The following is a 21832-nucleotide window of genomic DNA, read 5'->3' on the forward strand; positions in this document are numbered from 1 at the left end:
CCTTTAGTTCTGGGAAACATGTCTCTTTGATGATATTCTTCTTACCGTTCTGCCTTTTTGGAATGCTCACCAGTAGTTTTTAAACTTCTTGAATTAATCCTCTAATTTTCTTATCCTTTCTCTCCTTATTGTCATCTATTGGTTTTTCTGTTCTAATTTCTGAGAGGTCTCATTTATTTATTTATTTATTTATGTTTTGAGGTCTCCTTGATTTTATCTTTTTACTCCTCTGTTTAGCTTTTTCTTTAATTTTTACGATCATATCTTGAATTTTCAAGAGTACTTCTTTCTTATTCCATGATTACTTTATATATACACCACGTGTACATGTCCAATCTCTTTTTCCTATTTATTCACTTCAGTCTCTCTCTCTTGTTAGATATTTTCTTTAAATGTCTGGCAGCCCTTGACTGGCCATTCATATACAGCAGTAAGGCACTAAAAACTTTGTATTTATTTTTTAAATTTTTGGCTGTGTTGTGTCTTCGTCGCTGCACGCGGGCTTTCTCTAGCTGTGTCGGGCGGGGGCTGCTCTTCGTTGCGGTGCATGGGCTTCTCAGTGTGGTGACTTCCCTTGTTGCAGAGCACGTGCTCTAGGCGTGCAGGCTTCAGTAGTTGTGGCGCAGGGGCTTAGTTGCTCCGTGGCATGTGGGATCTTCCCGGACCAGGGCTTGAACCCGTGTCCCCTGCATTGGCAGGCGGATTCTTAACCACTGCGCCACCAGGAAAGCCCCAGCACTAAAAACTTAATTGAAAGCACCATTTATGGGCAGGACTTCACTTAAGGGAGAGCTCGCTACAATTCTTTTGCTTTTGGTCAAATTGAACTTTTCCAGAGAGTCTATCTCCTATGTCAGCCTCACCCACCCAGATACCTGGAACCCCTGTTTCTGAGCCTTTCATGGGTTTTGTGAGAATTCAGCTTATTGTTTAGGGTGGCCAGTTTTGCCCTTCTGTAACTCTGCCAATCTGTCAAGTCACCCATGTACTTTCTACTTGCACTTTCTACTTTCCTGTATGATTTAAGGCCTCAGATATCTTTTAGTTTCGTCAAAGACTGGGTTTGCATTTCTGATTTCTGTACTTGGATTTTTTTTTTTTTTTTTTTTTTTGCAGTATGCGGGCCTCTCACTGTTGTGGCCTCTCGCATTGCGGAGCACAGGCTCCGGACGCGCAGGCTCAGCGGCCATGGCTCACGGGCCCAGCCGCTCTGCGGTATGTGGGATCTTCCTGGACCGGGGCGCGAACCCATGTCCCCTGCATCGGCAGGTGGACTCTCAACCACTGCGCCACCAGGGAAGCCCTGTACTTGTATTTTTTCAGATGAGAATGGGACAGAAATGTCTATACTCTGCTATCTTAAAATAAGAAGTCTTCTAGAATCATGATTTGTTTGAAAAGTTTTGATTCATATTTGTGACTTTAATCTGAAAGTTGAAGAGAATTTGGTTAATTTTCTAAATAGAATTTTATAATTTTCTAAATAGAATTTTACAATTAAAAAAAATATTCATTTATTTATTTGGCTGCACCAGGTCTTTAGTTGCAGCTTGCGGGATCTAGTTCCCTGACCAGGGATCAAGCCTGGGCCCCCTGCATTGGGAGCATGGAGTCTTAACTGCTGGACCACTAGGGAAGTCCCAAATTTTATAATCATTGGGTTGGCTAGTAGTGTTACATTAGGAAATTTTTCTTTATATTAGATTTGCATGATGGCCATGAGCGTTATATACGGGTACCATTCCCAACACGTTTGTACAGTTAGGGCTCTGGGTATAAATGAAGTTAGATGTACTGGTGCCCTAATATAACAAACTATAAAACTTCCTTTTGTGGACAACCACTACGAAACATCTATTACCAGCGGATGGTTTTTTGGGGGGGGTATTTATTTATTTGTTTGTTTATTTATTTATTAACATCTTTATTGGAGTATAATTGCTTTACGATGGTGTGTTAGTTTCTGCTGTATAACAAAGTGAATCAGCTATATGTATACATATATCCTCATATCCCCTCCCTCTTGCTCTCCCTCCCACCCTCCCTATCTCACCCCTCTAGGTGGCCACAAAGCACCGAGCTGATCTCCCTGAGCTATGCAGCTGTTAACCACTAACGATTTTACATTTGGTAGTGTATATATGTCAATTCTACTCTCTCACTTTATCTCAGCTTCCCCTTCCCCTTCCCCGTGTTCATCAGCAGATGTTTTTAACCACATGATAATGTCTACAATGGTTGTCTCTGACAAATTGCCAATGGAAGTGATCCAGTTCTTCAACAGTACTTACTGTGCATGCTCAGTTGCTTATGGTTGGCACACTGGAAGTTGAGCTGCAGGGGATGGGGGATTAGAATAATCAATCAAAACCAAGGCATCAAAATGACAGTATCAAATACCTTGAGTACTGAATACTCAAGCATTGATGTATGTTTACTGAACAAACTCTGTGTGCCTGTGCTACAGGCTGAAAAATAAAAAGAAATCATGACATCTTTCCTCATGGAGGTTTCAATTCACTTAAAGGAATCACATTATACACATGAGTAACAATGATCAAATAAGTCAGAAGATAGGAGTGTGGCAAGGTCCATCTTCCTGACACTTTGCTGTGTGTAGTGCTGGTAAAATTTGGAGTTGCCAGTGTCCAGTCCCCAGCCTCTTGGGTGTTGAGAAGCAATTGCAGCAGTGGCAGAAAGCACAATTCAGTGACGAGGCAATTGTGGTAGTGGCTACTGCAGCTCCGTGATCCCTGAATAGCATTTTAGGCGGTGTGCCAAGATTTTTTTTTTTTTTTTTTGGCTTAACTGTTCAGGTTCTGGCCCCCTGATCTCCACTTTCCTGATTGTGGCAGAGGAAGCAGCATCCTTGAGAGGTCAGTTCTGCAATGTTCAGGGAGTCACACCTAGAGGTACGCCTTGAGCCCACTCCTCCATTTCTTCCAACAATTTTGTAAGTACCTAACTTCCTGTATTTAATCCCTTTCTGCTTAAAACACCTGGAGTGTTTCTGTTTCCTGCACTGAACCCTGACTAATGTAGAACTAATATTAAGAATTCGAAGTGTTTGATAGAATCAGATATATTAAATGTGTACTTCAAATGTTTAATAAAATTTGATGAACTACTTATATAATATGCTAAATGTTTGAGGATTTAATTTTTTAAATGTAGGTATTAATTGAATATTAATCATAGAATAAGTAAAAATAATGGATCTTACACTTATACAACGTATGATTAGATTAATAATTATCAAGATTTTTAAGTTTAAGAAAAACTAGAGTTTAAAAGTTAAGCATTTAAAAAAAAAAAAAAAAGTTAAGCATTTTAATATACAGTCATCCCTCAGTATCCGCAGGGGATTGTTTCCAGGATTCCCTGTGGCTACCAAAATCTGTGGATGCTCAATTCCTTATATAAAATGGCATAGTATTTGCATATAATCTAAACACATCCTCCCATATACTTTAATCATCTCTGGATTGCTTATGTCAACAAAAAATTAATCAATAGTCAATCTAAGAGAGAAATGGAAAATTTCATTCAAGCCACCTGAGGATTATAACCTGGGAGACAGTCTTTCTGAAAGCTCTGAGGACTGTTCCTCCTGTTGGAGGTCAAGGCACAGTTACATAAGTTTTTGAGACAAAGGGTTGTACGTCAAAGTAACATATTGATAGTTTGCATAGTCCAACAAGGTGAGTAGTGGGTTATTGTGACACCTTACAGGATTGAGACAGGAACGTTATCTCCTAAGTAGTTACCTTGAGGGCACCAGGAGGAAATTGCTTTTTTTTGGTGAGTAGGCATCTTCTAAGGGGATCTAGTTAATGTATAATGAAGATGCACAATGCATACTAAAGGGGAGTGGGATAGTGGCTCAAACAGGCAGAGAGAGAATTTTATGTTTAATTTTTCTTGTAATTTTTCTTGCCTTAAAATAATCTTATTCCATCACTTATAATACCTAAAACAATGTAAATACTATGTAAATAGTTGTAAATCCAATGTAAATGCTACGTAACTAGTTGTTAGCATACAGCAAATTCAAGTTTTGCTTTTTGAAACTCTCTGGGTATTTTTTTTTTTCAAGTATTTTCAATCCGCTGTTGGTTGAATGCGCAGATATGGAACCTGCAGATACAGAAGGCCAGCTGAATTGAATATCAATTAAAACATAAGTGACCCCCCGCCTCGGCCCTGAAGGGGCTGGATGGGCGAGCTGGGCGCGATGGCTCGATCCTGGGCGGCGGCGGCGGCGGCGGCGGCGGCGGCTGGAGGCGGTGGCGCGTCCTCCTCCTTGCCCCGGCGCCGGCGGTGATCCGAGCGAGTGGCCGCGGCCCCCGATGAGACTGCTCGCGGGCTGGCTGTGTTTGAGCCTGGCGTCCGTGTGGCTGGCGCAGAGGATGTGGACCCTGCGGAGCCCGCTCACCCGCTCCCTGTACGTGAACATGACGAGCGGCCCCGGCGGGCCGGCGGCGGCCGCCGCGGGCGGCAGGAAGGAGAACCACCAGTGGTATGCGTGCAACAGAGAGAAATTATGTGAATCACTCCAGGCTGTCTTTGTTCAGAGTTACCTTGATCAAGGAACACAGATCTTCTTAAACAACAGCATTGAGAAATCGGGCTGGCTGTTTATCCAATTATATCACTCTTTTGTGTCATCTGTTTTTAGCCTGTTTATGTCTAGAACATCTATCAATGGGTTGCTAGGAAGAGGCTCAATGTTTGTCTTTTCACCAGATCAGTTTCAGAGACTGCTTAAAATTAATCCAGACTGGAAAACGCATAGACTTCTTGATTTAGGTGCTGGAGATGGAGAAGTCACAAAAATCATGAGCCCTCATTTTGAAGAAATTTACGCCACTGAGCTGTCTGAAACTATGATATGGCAGCTTCAGAAGAAGAAATACAGAGTACTTGGTATAAATGAATGGCAGAATACAGGGTTCCAGTATGATGTCATCAGCTGCTTGAATTTGCTGGACCGCTGTGATCAGCCCCTGACTTTGTTAAAAGATATCAGAAGTGTCTTGGAGCCAACTAGAGGCAGGGTCATCCTTGCTCTGGTCTTACCTTTTCATCCCTATGTGGAAAACGGTGGCAAGTGGGATAAACCATCAGAAATTTTGGAAATCAAGGGACAGAATTGGGAAGAACAAGTGAATAGTCTGCCTGAAGTTTTCAGAAAAGCTGGTTTTGTTATCGAAGCTTTCACTAGACTGCCATACCTGTGTGAAGGTGACATGTATAATGACTACTACGTTCTGGATGATGCTGTCTTTGTTCTCAAACCAGTATAAACACGTGGAGCTTGAAATTTTCACAGTCCACCCCAAGAATGTATGCTCCGGAAGAGGGTCTGCGTTCTCAGTTATGCGAAGGGAGGACCTTTGGGGACTGCCATTCTAAATATCATGTAGGAATTTAAAAAGCCAAAATACTAATTATTTCTTTGTAGTGTGTAAAAGGAATGTTTTTAAAAAACAAAAACCCAACTCTTTGAGGATTTTTATTAACTCTTTACTCAGTAATGCAGGTCACACTCCGATTATGGAAGATATTTTTTATACTTAATTGCAGTAGGGACTCATTCCCAGGCAAAGCAATAGTCATGACTTCACATGGAACCAATAAATATGGATTGTTTTTAATAAAATGAAGACTGGCAATAAAACTGTCCATCCAGTTGCAAATATTGGTTATAGGATATAGCCACTGATACTCTTTCATGTTTAGAAATTCTATCATTATTCAAGAAAATGTTTTTAATCATGCTAATAAACTTTTTTGGAGATAAAAAAAAAAAAAAAACATAAGTAAGTATAATAATATCCCCCCCAATGGAAGTTTCCCCTTAGTAAAAAACACAATGGACAGTTAACACTCTATCTCCAGTCCCTCAGACAGAATCTAGCACTGGAGAGTGTTCAATGAAATTTGTTAAGTGAATGAATGAGCAACAATACCATGAAACAGATTTTATCATCACAATTTTAATGATGAAGAAAGTGAGGTTCAGATAAGCTTACCACTAGGCCAGTAGCCCCTAAAATTGGGTGTATTCACCCAGGTGGTATGTGATACAATACTATACATTTTAAAATCAAATGTCTTATTATGTGCACGATTGTGTAGAAGTCACATACACAATACATTAAAATGTACATATATGAAGGGCTTGTGCTCAAATATGTTTTATTCATGGTGTGAGTGGTCAGGAAAGTTTGTAGGCTACTGGGGTAGACCGAGGACAAATTGTCCTCGGCAGGGTCACGTGGCTTTATGTTTGTACCCGTGGCATAGTGAGAGTGCTCGAGAAACGTTCTGAATGAGAATGAAAACACAAATAGACGAATCAATGAATAAAAGAAGATGCCCCAGGTAATACAACTAGTAAGTAGAGGTGTCAGGATTCAAATTCAGATCTCTTTAGCTCCAAAGTCTGTACTTTTCTAAGAACAGGCTCCTGCTCAGCACACCAGATTAGCAAGGGGGAACCTGAGATGTATTTCCAACTAGTTGGTTAAAAAAAGAACACGTAGGGCTTCCCTGGTGGCGCAGTGGTTGAGAGTCCGCCTGCCGATGCAGGGGACACGGGTTCGTGCCCCGGTCTGGGAGGATCCCGCATGCCGTGGAGCGGCTGGGCCCGTGAGCCATGGCCGCTGAGCCCGCGCGTCCGGATCCTGTGCTCTGCAACGGGAGAGGCCACAACAGCGAAAGGCCCGTGTACCGCAAAAAAAAAAAAAAAAAAAAAAAGAACACATAGATAAACCCCGAGCAACAAAAAAAAGCATTACATTGATCAGGAGGTTTTTAATCGTCCAGTCAGCTTTTCCACAAGGGAGACATCCTTCAGAAACATAGAAAGACAAACGAGCTGCATCACATTTCCAATAGCTACATGTTTGGATAGCACTAGAGGCTGCATTCTGTGTGGCCAGGGGCACTTTTGTTTCTCTATGTGATACATGGAGAGGATGTCTCAACTTCTTTTCAGCATAGGTCATATCTTCCATTTCAAAAACAAAAACAAACAAAATCAATTTAGGCAAGACCTCCAACCTTCTTTTCTACTAAGCTGTCTATCCACAACATCAAATTAGTCACAAGACAGACTCACTTGAGTTTCACTTCTTTCTTCTTCCAAAGAGGAGTAAAGTGGACCGATATCTGAGCCAAAAACATTGAAAATCCAAGCACATAGGTGTTTACAGCCTGAATAAGAACGACTATTAATTATTGAAAACGTGTGTGCAGAGCACTCTACCACTAGTTGATTTCCACATGTTATTTCATTTAATCTTCACAACAACCCCAGAAGTATTATTATTATCCCCCATTTTATAGATGAAGAAACAGAGTCTTAAGTAGGTTAAGGGAGTTATGCAAGATCACACAGGTAGTAAATGGTATAGGAGATTTAAACAAAAACCCATCTTGTTCAAAGCACATCTTTCCACCATACCCATACCAGATTTCCGGATTCCAGAATAAGATACGCAGAGAAGTGCCTCTGCCTACCCCTAGCTGCCAAGAAGTAACGTAAGCAAGAAGTAAACCTTGGCTATTTTGCTAAGCCACTGAGATATGGGGGATTGTTTTATTATTGAAGCATTACCCAACAGAAGTCTGTTGGTATAGATGTCTTTAAACACAGTGTCGTAAACTTTGAAAACCACTTTAATAACATGGTACAGTGCAAATCATGCTTAGTGAGAGTCTCTATTACTTTATACCATCCCCGAACAAGTACTTACTTTTACTTAAGACAAAGGCTCAAAAGTGCTTGAAGCTCTGCAGGAAAGACCATGAGTCGGTCGGGGCATGGCTTTGGCATTCAAATAGTTGCATACAAATTGGTGCATAAACGTCTAAAGAAATATATTCTTTTTTGTTGTTCTTTTTTTAAATTGAGAAAATCTTTTAAATCTCCTATTTAAATCATAGTTGAGAAACTAAAGAATATCAGTTTGAAGGGACACCAAATTACAAGTCATCTTGGAGGCAGGGGGCAAATAGCTTGGTCTAGCCTTCCTTATACAGCTCATATCAAAAGGGGGCTATTTTTGGTGGAATTTCAAAGTCACAGAGGTTGAGAGACAGTCTCCTTGACTGGGGAGAGGCAATTATATTCTCTTAAGGGCAATTAGAGAACTTTAACAGTTCACTGTCAGTGGGCTTCCCTGGTGGCGCAATGGTTAAGAATCCGCCTACCAGTGCAGGGGTACGGGGTTCAAGCCCTGGTTCGGGAGGATCCCACATGCTGCGGAGCAACTAAGCCCGTGTGCCACAACTACTGGGTCTGTACTTTAGAGCCCGTGCTCGGCAACAAGAGAAGCCACCGCAATGAGAGAAACCTGGGCACTGCAACTAAATGTAGCCCCCCGCTTGCCACAACTAGAGAAAGCCCGCACGCAGCCGCGAAGACCCAATGCAGCCAAAAATAAATAAATTAAATAAATTAAAAAAAAAAGTACATTGTCAGGTGGGAACTGTAACTAGAGTCCCAAATATTTATATATTTACTTGCAAACTAAGAATTTATAAGAAACGTTCTAGAATTGTGACTTGATAAAACATTAACAGAAATATCTATAGTTTTTTTAAAACCTGGATTTAGTTGAAGCTAGGAAAACACATTTTAAGGTGATAAGCAGTTACTGTATCTATAAAGGTAGAAGATATGAATAATCCTTTAGACTGTTTCTTTTCTTTTATGTTAGGAAGCCTACCCAATGGGGCTTTCCAGTTGCACAAATATAAAATAACACCCACTTACCTTGGGAAAAATTATAAAGAAAGCTCCTTTCTGACCGCAGATATTTTAGACTGAGAAGCTGAATATATTATCAGTACTGGGGCATGTAAATCATTGTTTCTGGCAAACACATGCTATACCACTGCAAAATTATTATGGGGGATTAGGAATGCATAGACAGAAATACTTACCTCTATATGGATGTAGATATGTTTTTGCAGGGATGTGTGTTCCTGTTTAAGCTGTGTCTTGCACTATAACAGAAACAGATCCAGGAGACCACATAAAGGATGTTCAAACTTGTTTTTCATCACTTACTAGAAGAACTGAAACTGGAAAAAGAAAAATGTACTGGACCATGTTTGGCTGATGAGGTTCAACCTTGACTATGCAGTGAGAAGGTCCTACATGTGGTATTAATTGCAAACAATCCAGACTTTGGAAAATATATCAATGTTGGCCCATAAGGAGGCAGAGGGAGAGGTTATATTCCTGCAGAAAAGAGAGGGAATTCCTTTAGAAGCAAATATTCTCATTCTCAGTTGTCTTGTATAAAGATAGATCCCAAGACAGGAAATGGAGACTCTAAATTAAGGGAAAGAACTTTTCCTCCCCTGGAGTCTGGATACTACAAAGGGTAGAAATTAACTTGGAAGGAATTGCAGCTGGTGAGCTCCTGACCACATGGAGGCAGGTGGGGGCCAGACAAGGAAGGATCCCATGGGCATGGGTCTAGACTGTAGACTACACAGGTATCCACATCTAGTAGTCCTCTGGGGCGAGTGGTGGTACTAGCAGCAGCCTGAAAGCTGCTGGGCTCCCAGAACTGTGGAACACAATCTGCAAATTTTGGAAATTTACCTACAAATTCCACAGTGAGTGGACATTAACAGATACTTAGAACAGAACCTGTATGGACTCTGCATACGACATTGCGTCAATGCAAGAACAATTACAGAAACCTGCACTCTTAAGACGAGCAATTTTGAGTCAACGAGACGACAAAAAAATGCAACCGGTTGGAACAGAGCAGCACCTTCCCTTCTGGGCTGGGCAGGCTGGCAGGTTACCTTAGCATTACACTGTAGTAATGGGTGCTGAAGCATGTGTAAGCAAAGTATCACTTGAAGAAGTGTACTACTTATGTTTACAACTATTAACAATATATTACCCATCAAAAACACCTACTAGAGAAAGAACATGACAAAACTGAACTTATAAATTAGGTTTAGGCAAAAATTACAAAAGCAGGTTTTTCCCTCTTGGCCAGAGGTTGGCAAACTTTTTCTGTAAAGGGCCAGATATTTTAGGCTTGTGGGCCATGTATTCTATGTTGCAACTACTCAACTCCGCAAGCAAATTTAGAAAAGTAATTCTGAGAGTTTTCAGCTAATCTAACTTTTAAAACAGTAAAGGGTGAAAAAACAGTCATACTCTCAAAATTTCAAATAAAAAAATTTTTATTGAAATTATTTCTAACATACTTGACAGACACATTAACATATAATACCATTACTACTACTACTAATAATAGCTAACACTTATATAGGGCTCATAGTATAAGATAAAATTGCCAAAAAAGATAGCATTGTTAGCAAATAAAGGATATCTGCCATATTTTTATTATAATTCTTTAAACAGCCATTTACTCCAATTAAGAAATGTACAATATGATTTGGTGTTTTAATTTTTAAGAGAAAGAACTTAAATTAAGCAAGAAGAGGGAGAGAGGGAGTAATAATATCAATAGGAAGAGGGAGACATGGAAGAAGTATATCTCTTTGTAATAGATCATTTTGAGAGCTGTTTTCTGGCAAAATCATGTTATTGTTATCCGTAATAGGACAGTAAAGATGGGCAGAATTAGCCAAAAACAAAACAAGAAGAATCAAAGAATGAGGGAGGCCAGTCCTAAAATAAGATTACCAAGACTATATTATTAGATGATTTACTTGGGCTTGAAAAGTGGCTATCATTATTACACTGTGAAATGAAAAACAATCCTTGTACCCATTGTGTCTATCCACTGACAGAAACATGATACAGTTTCCATAGAAACAACATTCTGCTCATCTAAAGTCCCATTATTTTCAAAGAGCAGTCAGGAAATAGTCAATAATATTCATTTTAACAGAAAATGTACTCGTAATAAAGGGAATTACAGCAAAAATCTGTCCTCAACCTAGTTTACTAGGGAAGATGAGACAAATATAAATGAAATAAAAAGATATACCATTAATATTTCTTCCTTTCTCAGAGAATACTAATCACTAAACAGGTGGAACAAGGGAATAGAGAACTATGCAAGTGAACTCTTTCTGGAAGTAACTGCTATTCACGGCGGAATTAAGTACTCCTAATCTTTGTGTCTCTTCACCTAGTAAAGCTAACAGTTATCCCCATAAATGACAGTAAGGATTGATACACAAATACTGAAAACAGAATTTCCAGATTAGGGAAGGCATATTTCAGTGCAAATTACTCTAGAACACCTCCAAGCCTTAATAACACCTTTAGAGGAATGGTACTGGAGAGTGATTTTGCTGATTGTGGAGATATTTTTTCCCCCAGTCATTTAAAAATTTTTTTATTGAGTTATAATTTATATACCATACAATTCACTTGCTTTACTTGTACAATTCAATGGTTTTTGGTATATTTACAGATTTGTGTAACCATCACCACAGGTAGATTTTAAGTGTTAGGAAAATAACTGAAAAACTGAGTCTTGTGATTTCAACCCTTACGGTAACTAACTCTTTGAATTTCCTTTTTTCCCGAAGTAATTATTTCCAGGGTACAGTATAGTGCTTACACTAGTTTATACTTACAGGATTGAATCGAAAGCATTTAAAGTTTCTTTTTGCGGAAGTAACTTTACATACACAGCAAAAGTATTGAAATAGGCAGCTTCTAAGAATTAAACTGGTAAAATCCATACTTAATGAATTGTGAGAGCAATCCATAAAACTGTCCGTGACTGTGTAACTGAGGAGTTTAGAAACACTCTAAAGCCCTAATTAAGATGAGGAGGTAATCTCAGGAGGCAAAACGAAGTGGCTGTAATCTGGTCAGCAAAGATCTAATTAATTGTATAGTACACTGTTCAGAGAAAATTTTGCATGAAGATTAGCCTACAGACAGAGAATTGCCAATCTTTACCCAGCACTATTCGGGGAACAGAGATGCAAAGTCCAGAGGGTATGAATCTTCCTGTCTTTGAAGAGGTACACTCTGCTGTGGGGCAGAGATCATTTATCAGGTTTCACCAGGATCTGAATGAGACATCTCTCAAAGCGATTCACCTCATTTTGTTTTGATTCCTTATTTACTAAGAAACTGTCTGATTTGCTTTCCAGACCTGACAAAAAGTTTTCTTGGTGTGTACAATTTGAACATCACGGTTATCAAAAATGAATCTGTTTCACCCCCCAACAAATGAACAAATGGTTTGGTTTATTCGCTTTCTTGTTTTTCACTCTTGTGTACTAAAACATGCCAATCTACTCTGGGACACTGATAGTATAAGATCATACCCTTAAATGTAATAATTTCCAAGCTAATGTCACCCAAGGAGACCTTGATAAACAGCCATCCAGACTTTTCTTGCTACACCCTGACCTTGTCATAGTGAAATAGACCAGGACCCTATGGTCCTTGCCCCCCCCGCACCCATGTCCTTAGCCTGCCTTTTAAAAAAATATTTATTTATTTATTTATTGGCTGCGTTGGGTCTTCGTTGCTGTGCGCGGGCTTTCTCTACTTGCGGTGAGCGGGGCTACTCTTCATTGCAGTGCACAGGTTTCTCATTGCGGTGGCTTCTCCTGCTGCAGAGCACAGGCTATAGGCGCGCAGACTTCAGTAGTTGTGGCACGTGGGCTCAGTAGTTGTGGGTCACGGGCTCTAGAGTACAGGCTCAGTAGTTGTCACGCACGGACTTAGTTGCTCTGCGGCATGTGGGACCTTCCCGGAACTGGGCTCAAACCTGTGTCCCCTGCAGGGGCAGGCAGATTCTTAACCACTGCACCACCAAGGAAGTCCCAGCCTGCCTTTTGTCTGTGGAAAAACTTTAGCCAAAGGATAAGTTTAATCAGAGAAGTGAGAAAATGCAGAAACAAAGAAAACAGAGGAGACCAAATAATAGTTTAGTCATTAAGCATAGTCAAGGACCTTTAGTTCCTCCTTAAGGGCTATAGACAATATTCTGAGCCACATCCTGTGAGCTGTCTTATAGACACTGAAGCCCCCACCAGGTGGAAGAAGTTAACTACATGATGACCAGGCTGTAGCCATGACATAAGCTTCCACAATTCCGAAAACTGGCCTCAAAGAAATGGAAACAAACCGAACCTGGAACTGAAGATTAACTGTACCTAAAACAATCAAGATGACACTGGTAAGACCACTGATGACCAATTTCAAGATGACTGTCAGAGCTGACTGTATTATTTCTGCATGTGGCCCCCTCCCTCTGTCTATAAAAGCTCTTGCCCCAATTGTCGGGGGCGGAGGGGTGGGGGGAGTCGGCCTTTTGGACAGGCATCTACCCTCCCCCACAGTCACTGGCATCCAAAATAAAGCGAACATTCCTTTCCACCAACCTGGCCTTTATTGGTTTCTGAGCAGTGAGCAGCCGAACCCCACTTTCGGTTACAAGAGACCCCAGAACCTACAATTTGGTTACACTCAAACACGGTAAAATAGGCCAAGAGAGAAACAAGAATGTCCTATTCACTCTCTATTAAATTTTACCCTGTATTCTTCTGAACTGAACAGAATCAGAAATGACTGCATTAAATTGGACAAGAATAAATCAAAGCAAATTCATGGTTTTCTTATTTTTCTGGAATGAAAATGCCTTGAAATCAAAAGCACCTATGTTTAAATCACTTCAGTTATTACTGACTTAACATTAATCAACCAAAGATGAATCTGAATAATCATAAATGGATGGATAAAATTAGATAGAAAATGTGCTCAGTAAATAAATATTGAATGTAAGAACCAATACATGATGTGCCTGGAATTCTTTAAAAACTCTCATCTCTTCTGCTGCTAACCAAGTAGGATAGTGCTAGAAATGAATAAATCTGTTGAAATAGTGTCCCTTTTGGTCAGCTTCTCACTGAAAAATTATCAGGGTCTTCTCTTTTTTTTTCTTTTGGCCGCACTGCGCATGTGGGATTCCCTGACCAGGGATGGAATGATGGAACCCATGCTCCCTGCAGTGGAAGGAAGAAGTCCTAACCACTGGACCTCCAGGAAATTCCCAGGGTCTTCTCTCTTTAAATTGAAAGTTCAGTTTAAAAATATGTCATTGAAGGATGAGCTAAAGCAGTGGTCCCCAACCTTTTTGGCACCAGGGACCAGTTTCGTGGGAGACAATTTTTCCGCGGATGGGGGGTCGGGTGGGAAGGTTCAGGTGGTAATGCGAGCAATGGGGAGCGGTGGGAAGCAGCAGATGAAGCTTTGCTCACTCGCCTGCCGTTCATCTCCTGCTGTGCGGCCTGGTCACGAACAGTATTGGTCCTCGGCGCAGGGGTTGGGGACTCCTGAGCTAAAGGACAGACAAAAAAGTACATGCACATATACTCATAATTTTGGAAACCACCAAAGAGATTTCAAGGACTACCAAAGATCCTCTATGGATCTGTTGAGGAGCAAATTAAATTTGTATTTTGGGATTACTAGAAACATTTGTAAAATACATTCAGTCAACTTTCAGAACTGAAAACATGCCCTTCTGCTAAACGATCTATTTTTTTAAATTTCAAAGGCACTTTGGATTTTGAACATACTGTGTTCCTTTCTTTACTGTGACTTCTGGGATGGCCACAGGCAAATTTGCAGTCCATCTCTAGGAGTTCACCAAATTATTACTGCAGGCATTTTGTGTACTAATCTTATCAATGCCTTCATTTTAATCCTCCTCCCTTATTTTCCCCATGATTTCTCCATCCAGTTTTAGTAATGTTTTATGGTATCTCTGTAAACTGCCTCACATCCCTGGGGAGAGGGAGTTGCAAATAAATACATAATATGAAAAAAATTATCCTCACACTTAGAGTGCAGATCTGTTTTAGCATATTGATAACTGCAGGGTTGTTGTTGTTTTTCTTAATTTGAATTCATCACTAATATTTAAAAACCCCAGCATTTCATATAAAAATCTAGATTTCAGATGTCACTGAGGAAAAAATGTAAAAAGTTCTTACCTCCCCGGACCAGCATGCTACCAGGATCAGTCCTGAGCAGCAACTGTGGTCTCCAGTGGTCCCAGTAGTACTCACACATTCATTGTGCTCATTCATATTACTTGAGAAGCCTGGTAATGACTTCAAAAAAAGGAAGGAAATTCAGGATTCTGCAATACACAGAGGCAGGAGCGCTTTTTCTCGTTCTTTGAAAGCAGCTGGAGAAATAACAGGCACAATTCATTCTGCAACCTTCACTGGACCTTTCCGCTGCGTTGGGCCTAGCGATAGGCTGTTGAAGAGAGAAGCAGAGGTCTGGGTCCTGGGTGGCAGGTACCACCAATGACTGGTCAGAGCACGAATCACCGCCACTAGCACAAGGAGTGTTTAACTGAGCTATATACAAAGCTCGGTTCCGAACCGAAGGTGGAACGGTACTTTAGTGTAGTCTATTTACTAGGGAATCTAAGCTGGGTTCCCCTCCATGAGACACTTACGTAAGCAGCCCACGGCCAGTTCGCAGGAGACGGGACAGAAAGACCAAGTCACGGCTTGGCTCTGCATTGAATCACAGACAACGCAACTGCTGAACTAGGCGCACTCTCCTAGGACGCCCCCGTTTCCGGAGCAACCGCCCGGTCCCGCCCCCTTAGACTCCGCCCCCGTGAGTCTTTCCCGCCAAAGGCCGTTAACACCGCAGAGCATGGTGGGACAAAGCTCTCGGCTAGGTTTCACCAAATCCTTTCAGGGCGCCGTTGCTTTAAGAGACCCATTCCTGGGGAAACTGATTATTCTTTAGGACTCGACAGAGGTTAATAACCCCTTTTATGAGGGCTCTGTATTTAATCTTTACCACTCAGCCGGTCACTTCATTCGCGAACCTCTCCACAAAATCGGAAACGCGGGAACTTTTTTTCCCTTCGCGCGGAGGGTGACGTCGCGCGTGCGCCAGCGTGCCTTTCGCAGCACCCGTTACGCTTCTGCGCGTGCGTAGTGAGATCGAATAGCTGCTTCCTCCCGCTTCTCTTCCTCCCTCCCCCCATATCCGTGCGCCGAGCTGATAAAGGCGCCATTTTGGAGGGGCCGCGGGAGACGTGGTGTAGCTGTGGGCTCGCTCTGCTGTTCGCTAGGCTTGGTGGGAAGATCTGTTCTCGAGTCCGCGCCTTTCGTCGCCGCCATGTCGGGAGGTGGTGTGATTCGTGGGCCGGCAGGGAACAACGACTGCCGCATCTACGTGGGGAACTTACCTCCAGACATCCGAACCAAGGACATTGAGGACGTGTTCTACAAATACGGTGCTATCCGCGACATCGATCTGAAGAACCGCCGCGGAGGACCGCCCTTCGCCTTCGTTGAGTTCGAGGACCCGCGGTGAGGCGGTCAGGGTCTTGCTGCCTTGAGGAAATAGGTTGGAGTAGTTGGGGAAGGCTCCAAGGCCTTCGCATGGAGAATGGGGAGGTGGGCTCTGAGGTTGGGAGCAAGACGAATCGCCCATGCAGGAGTGGAGTGAGGAGCCGAGTCGTCGAGGCTTCTCTCGTGGCTGGGCCCTCCGGACGTCCCCAGAGCCGACTTGCAGGCTCGGAGCGGGAAACTGAGGCGCCGAGGGCTGCCGTAGTGGTCGGCAGCCTGGCGTGCTTCTGGGTGGGGGAGGGGCCATTCCTATTATGCAGCGCATGTGGGCTCTTCCACCCCAGGTGCGCATGTGCGGGGGGCCGCTAGCTCTCCGACCGAGTTAGCCGCCCCTCCCGGTCCTTTTCCTTACCCCTTTGCTCTTCTGTGATCACGCAGGGATGCGGAAGACGCGGTGTATGGTCGCGACGGCTACGATTACGATGGATACCGTCTGCGGGTGGAGTTTCCTCGAAGCGGCCGTGGTACAGGCCGAGGCGGCGGCGGGGGTGGAGGTGGCGGGGCTCCCCGAGGCCGCTATGGTCCCCCGTCCAGGCGCTCTGAAAACAGAGTGGTTGTCTCTGGTGAGTTGACCGTTCCGTGCGAGTTGATGAAAGGGGGCAGAAACCATTTTAAAGTTTTCCTTGCATGACCAGTTTGACAAATGCAAGTTTTCATGCCAGGTCTTAAATTATTTTAGTCCTGTGGGTGAATTTAGTAAACAGGGATTGCTGTATTTGAGATTTGCCGAATTAGGTTGCAGTACCTAGAATATGAAGATCCTTACTTTGCAAATAATTTTGGGCTCTTGATTTCAGAATCTTAACAGCTCCTTAACCTAGGATGTTAAAAATAATCGTTAATTTTAAAGTAATCTTTGTTCTAATGTAAATTTTAAGTTTAATGTGAACTTTAGGATAATTGGTATTGAAAAAAAATAACTTTTTCAGGACTGCCTCCAAGTGGAAGCTGGCAGGATTTGAAGGATCACATGCGTGAAGCAGGTGATGTATGTTATGCTGATGTTTACCGAGATGGCACTGGTGTCGTGGAGTTTGTACGGAAAGAAGATATGACCTATGCAGTTCGAAAACTGGATAACACTAAGTTTAGATCTCATGAGGTAGGTTATACACTTATTCTTTTCTTTGGCCAGAATTGGATACAGTGGTCTTAACAGTGGAATTTGAAGGTAAGATTCAGGCAAGGGTGTCCGAGTAAACCCAGTAAAGTGCCTCTGGTTTAAGTTACATTGAATTCAGCATGCCTGAAGACAGGTGAAAGCTTAGATCTTTCAATCGAAAGTTCTGTCTATTCAATAGGGAGAAACTGCCTACATCCGGGTTAAAGTTGATGGGCCCAGAAGTCCAAGTTATGGAAGATCTCGATCTCGAAGCCGTAGTCGTAGCAGAAGCCGTAGCAGAAGCAACAGCAGGAGTCGCAGTTATTCCCCAAGGAGAAGCAGAGGATCACCACGCTATTCTCCCCGTCATAGCAGATCTCGCTCTCGTACATAAGATGATTGGTGACACTTTTTGTAGAACCCATGTTGTATACAGTTTTCCTTTATTCAGTACAATCTTTTCATTTTTTAATTCAAACTGTTCAGAATGGGCTAAAGTGTTGAATTGCATTCTTGTGTAATATCCCCTTGCTCCTAACATCTACATTCCCCTCATGTCTGATAAATTGTATTTTAAGTGATGTCATAGACAGGATTGTTTAAATTTAGTTAACTCTCCATGCTCTTCAGACTGTGATATTATGTAAATGTCTATTCTGCTCTGGTTTGTGTGAACTGGGTTGTTGGGGGTGTTTGTGGTTATCTTACCTGGGGAAGTTCTTATGTTTATCTTGCTTTTCATGTGTCTTTCTGTAGACATATCTGAAGAGATGGATTAAGAATGCTTTGGATTAAGGATTGTGGAGCACATTTCAATCATTTTAGGATTGTCAAAAGGAGGATTGAGGAGGATCAGATCAATAATGGAGGCAATGGTATGACTCCAAGTGCTATTGTCACAGATGAAATTGGCAGTATTGACCTTATACTAAAAGGCAAGGGTTTAAAATGATTGTACATCTACCTTAAAACACTTGCAAACATCTTATGCAGTGACCTTTAGCTACAATTGCTTTGCTCTTTAAACCTTGGCAATTGTGGCAAAATTACGTTGCCCATTTTGTAACAATTTATTTTGCTCCCTACCCTTTTTTGTTTTAATAGGGACTAATGTGGGAAGAACTGGCTAATTTGTCACAATGCTTAGTTACAACTGTTAATGTGTGACCTGCTGTTGGTGTACATGTGGGTACAGGGTGTCTTTAATTCCAACCGGATAGAGTATAATATCAATACTGCTAAATCTGCATGTCCTCTGTGTGACTGATATAGCGTTGCTACTTCATTTTTTTTAAGACAAAATGAAAGCAAAATATAGAGTTCCAACGTATTGGTGTAGATAATCTAGTTGGGAATACTTTTAAGTCTCACCTTCCCCTTTAAACTAATATTCATAATTGACTCATATGTTTAAAACACTTTAATTTACAAATTAAATTACAGATGGGAGCATTAGATTTAGTTTAGACTTAGGTGGGTAGCAATACCAGTAAACTCAACTACATGACTTTTTGCAACCACAAAACCTGTAATACGCTGTACAGTAACAAGTGTTGGCATTATCAGTTGAACTGTAAATATAAAATGCTTCTTCCAGTTAGTCTCTATGATGATTAAGTTTCTAAAATTTATCTGAACACCATTCAGAAACTTGTTTTGGGGAATTTGATAGTTATTGATGTACATCTGTTAAACTGATGACAGACATAACTCATCATTCCCCAGAAACCTTTTTTGATTACAGTATCTAACATTTTGCCTCCTCTTTTTTGGTTTTGCTGGTTATAAAGGTTTGGATTGGAGAGGGCTCACTGGATCCCAATCCTTGGAGCTGGATCATTGGATTCAAATCATAATGTGGATAGGATAGGGAGGATGAATTACAAGGATTCATGGAGCGGGATCAGATTACCAGGAACATAGGAGTGGATTCCTGCCCCAACCAAACCGCATTCGTGTGGATTTTTTTTTTTTTTTTTATTCAACTTAATTGGCTATTCCAAAGATTTTTTTTTTTTCCTATTTTTGACGATTGGAGCCCTTAAGATGCACGATGGAATTGTGTTTTGCATTTTTTGGTAAAAGGAGCAAAGCGAGGACCTGGAGATATACGCTGGAGCAATCTCCTTGGAAGGATTCAGCACGAGTAGATGGTAAACATTTAAAGGGGAAAGGGGGGGTTTGTTTAAAATAGTAAAACAGTAAGTCACTTCTAAATTTAAAGAAAATTGGAGTTGAAGACTAAGTAGGTTTCCAATTGGCTATTGCCGTTTTTCTTTGAAAAAATAAACATTTTTTTAAAAAAACAATGCATGGTTGTCCTTTTTCCTCTTGTAAGAATTTTTACTGGTTGACTAGTCTCAGTTAATACTTTAAATTGATAAGATTCCGATTCTTGTGTTTATGTGTTAGTAAATTAAAGGTTCTTGAAAGGACTTTTCTAATAAATGCTATTAGCTATCTGTTAATTGTTGTGAAAAGTCTTCAGGGGAAGATAAAAAATGAGAATAAGGCAACTGTGTATGTAATATGGTAAGTGAGGCGGTGATCTAGTCTCTGAAGGATAAGTTTCAGAGCTTTGATTTAAAAATGATGAAAAGCTTATAGATGCTGCTTGTTTTGGGTGATCATCTAGACAGCATAGGGTTTTGTGCAAAATTGGGTGAGGACTAGTAAATTAATGGTGTTATTAGCCTTTGAGTTTCTCAATAAAACTAAACTCATCTAAAAAATTGGTAAGTTTTAAATTCAGCACAGATTAGGATTCTTAACGTAAATTACATTTTATGTTCAAAGTGTGAATAGCACACTAGAAGATTAACTGCTTATTTGAGTAAATCATTGCTAATAAAAAGCTGGGCATTCTTTAGAATTTTGCCTTGGAAGTCTTCTCAACCATAAAGTTATTCTGTATCCAGAACATACCAAAGCAGTGATTACATCTTGTAGTCTACTGGTTTTTGTATCTTTACCTGATAGCCCCTTGGTGCTAAGTTTTCAATTTAGAGTTGGGGAGGGGTTTTTACTTAGAATTCCTAATCTTCTGATTTCCTGATAGCTAGTCACAACCATCAAACCATTCTTTTTCTACACCCAAAAGGTAGCTAAGTCGTAACATTTCCCTTGGGTGTTAATTATCCTTGGAAGCAGAATTTAAGATTGCTATTCAGTTGACGTAATTTCAAACCTAGGAAACACTAGAAATCTTGGTAGTAGAGAAAATGGGCCCAAAGGGATTTGCATAAGGTCACCCAACCAGTACATTTAAGTGAACCTTATGGAATGTCAGGAGGAAGAGGAGGGATTTTGGAATGTCAGGAGGAAGTTCAAAATTAGGATTCCATTTTAAGTATTTAAGCAAAACACTTGGTATAGATTCATTAAGGGAGTAACTCTAGTTATGTGAGAATTCAAAACAACTGTTCAAGAGCAGACAGGCACGTAAAACAAGTTCTGTTTCATCTGTAGAATATACAATTGGTATTTTTTAATGACTAATTTTGGAAAGATTAACATGAGCTAGACTTAAGCAAGCCTAGGTTCATTTGTGTTCATTGAATATTTTGGAAACAGAACCAAAATGAAAATTGCCATCGCTCAAAGTTGGCAAAGTTAAGTTGCCATCACTTAAATTGCATTTAAGCTACGCTGAAAGATGTGCTCTACTACAGGTAGTTCCAACCCCTGACTGAAGTGAGGTAGAAAATATTACTTCCCTAGTATATAGGCTGTTTAAGATTAGAGAGGACGTAACTGTTTGAAAGGTAGAAGGATGCAGGTTTTCCAGTTCAGTAAGACCAGACAGCTAAATGCTGTAAGGGGAGAGGCAGACTTGCTGTTTTTCAGTCTTAGGAAATGGACCTTAAATCTCTACCTAGATTAGCAGCTATTAGAAGAAAGTCACACCCTTTTGGAACTAAAAAAGCTGTCTTGGATTTTCCCCTTTTCTCCCTATTTATGTCCCCTTAGATATTGTAGGGAGCCTATAATTAGTTTACTATTTTCTAACCAAGGAAAAACTTAAGTCTCTAAGAAGCAATTATTTTTCATAACGTCAGATTGAGTAACCCACCTTGCTGTTCAGCCCACATCCTTCTGGAAACAAAAGGTAAGAAACCCATTTTCTGATTCCTAATTGTTTGGGATCTGAATTTTATTAATTTAAAAAAGAAACTCTTTGGAATATGGACAGATTTCCCTCATTTAAAATGTTTTTTCCCCTAAATTTTATAGTTTAATAATATATTCCATTATTCGTGTATCCACGCATAGTGCTTAAGTTCCATATGATTCTAGAATTTTAACTTTCTCAGTTTTGTCTTTGAAATATATTTGCTCATTAGGGCTGGTGTTCTTTTTTCA

At 40.8% G+C, this 21832-nt stretch overlaps 2 protein-coding genes and 1 long non-coding RNA gene across 5 annotated transcripts; 2 read left to right on the plus strand and 1 right to left on the minus strand.

The window, feature by feature from the left end:
- The first annotated feature begins 4187 nt into the window (after positions 1–4187).
- Positions 4188–5799, plus strand: LOC101270628 (protein-L-histidine N-pros-methyltransferase). Its single transcript, XM_033431732.2, has one exon. The coding sequence runs from the start codon at positions 4350–4352 to the stop codon at positions 5304–5306; it is 957 nt and encodes a 318-aa protein (XP_033287623.1). The 5' UTR covers positions 4188–4349; the 3' UTR covers positions 5307–5799.
- A 4407-nt stretch (positions 5800–10206) lies between these two features.
- LOC117202103 (uncharacterized) lies at positions 10207–15941 on the minus strand. 2 transcript variants are annotated; one of them, XR_004484287.2, is made up of 5 exons: positions 15812–15941; positions 15456–15516; positions 14980–15250; positions 14114–14321; positions 10207–12831 (listed from the first exon to the last, which is right to left on the minus strand). It is a non-coding gene; the product is annotated as an uncharacterized LOC117202103 (long non-coding RNA). The 2 variants fall into 2 exon arrangements; XR_004484286.2 differs by having other exon boundaries at positions 10207–14321.
- A 67-nt stretch (positions 15942–16008) lies between these two features.
- SRSF1 (serine and arginine rich splicing factor 1) lies at positions 16009–19779 on the plus strand. 2 transcript variants are annotated; one of them, XR_001119813.3, is made up of 4 exons: positions 16009–16329; positions 16747–16931; positions 17298–18345; positions 19261–19779. XR_001119813.3 is itself a non-coding variant. In XM_004271780.4 (4 exons), the coding sequence occupies exons 1-4, from the start codon at positions 16136–16138 to the stop codon at positions 17862–17864; spliced, it is 747 nt and encodes a 248-aa protein (XP_004271828.1). In that variant the 5' UTR covers positions 16010–16135; the 3' UTR covers positions 17865–19779. The 2 variants fall into 2 exon arrangements, 1 of the variants encoding a protein (XP_004271828.1); XM_004271780.4 differs by having other exon boundaries at positions 16010–16329; positions 17298–17470; positions 17670–19779.
- The last annotated feature ends 2053 nt before the right edge of the window (positions 19780–21832 follow it).

Source organism: Orcinus orca, chromosome 19 (genome assembly GCF_937001465.1).
Source record: "Orcinus orca chromosome 19, mOrcOrc1.1, whole genome shotgun sequence".
Taxonomy (NCBI): domain Eukaryota; kingdom Metazoa; phylum Chordata; class Mammalia; order Artiodactyla; family Delphinidae; genus Orcinus; species Orcinus orca.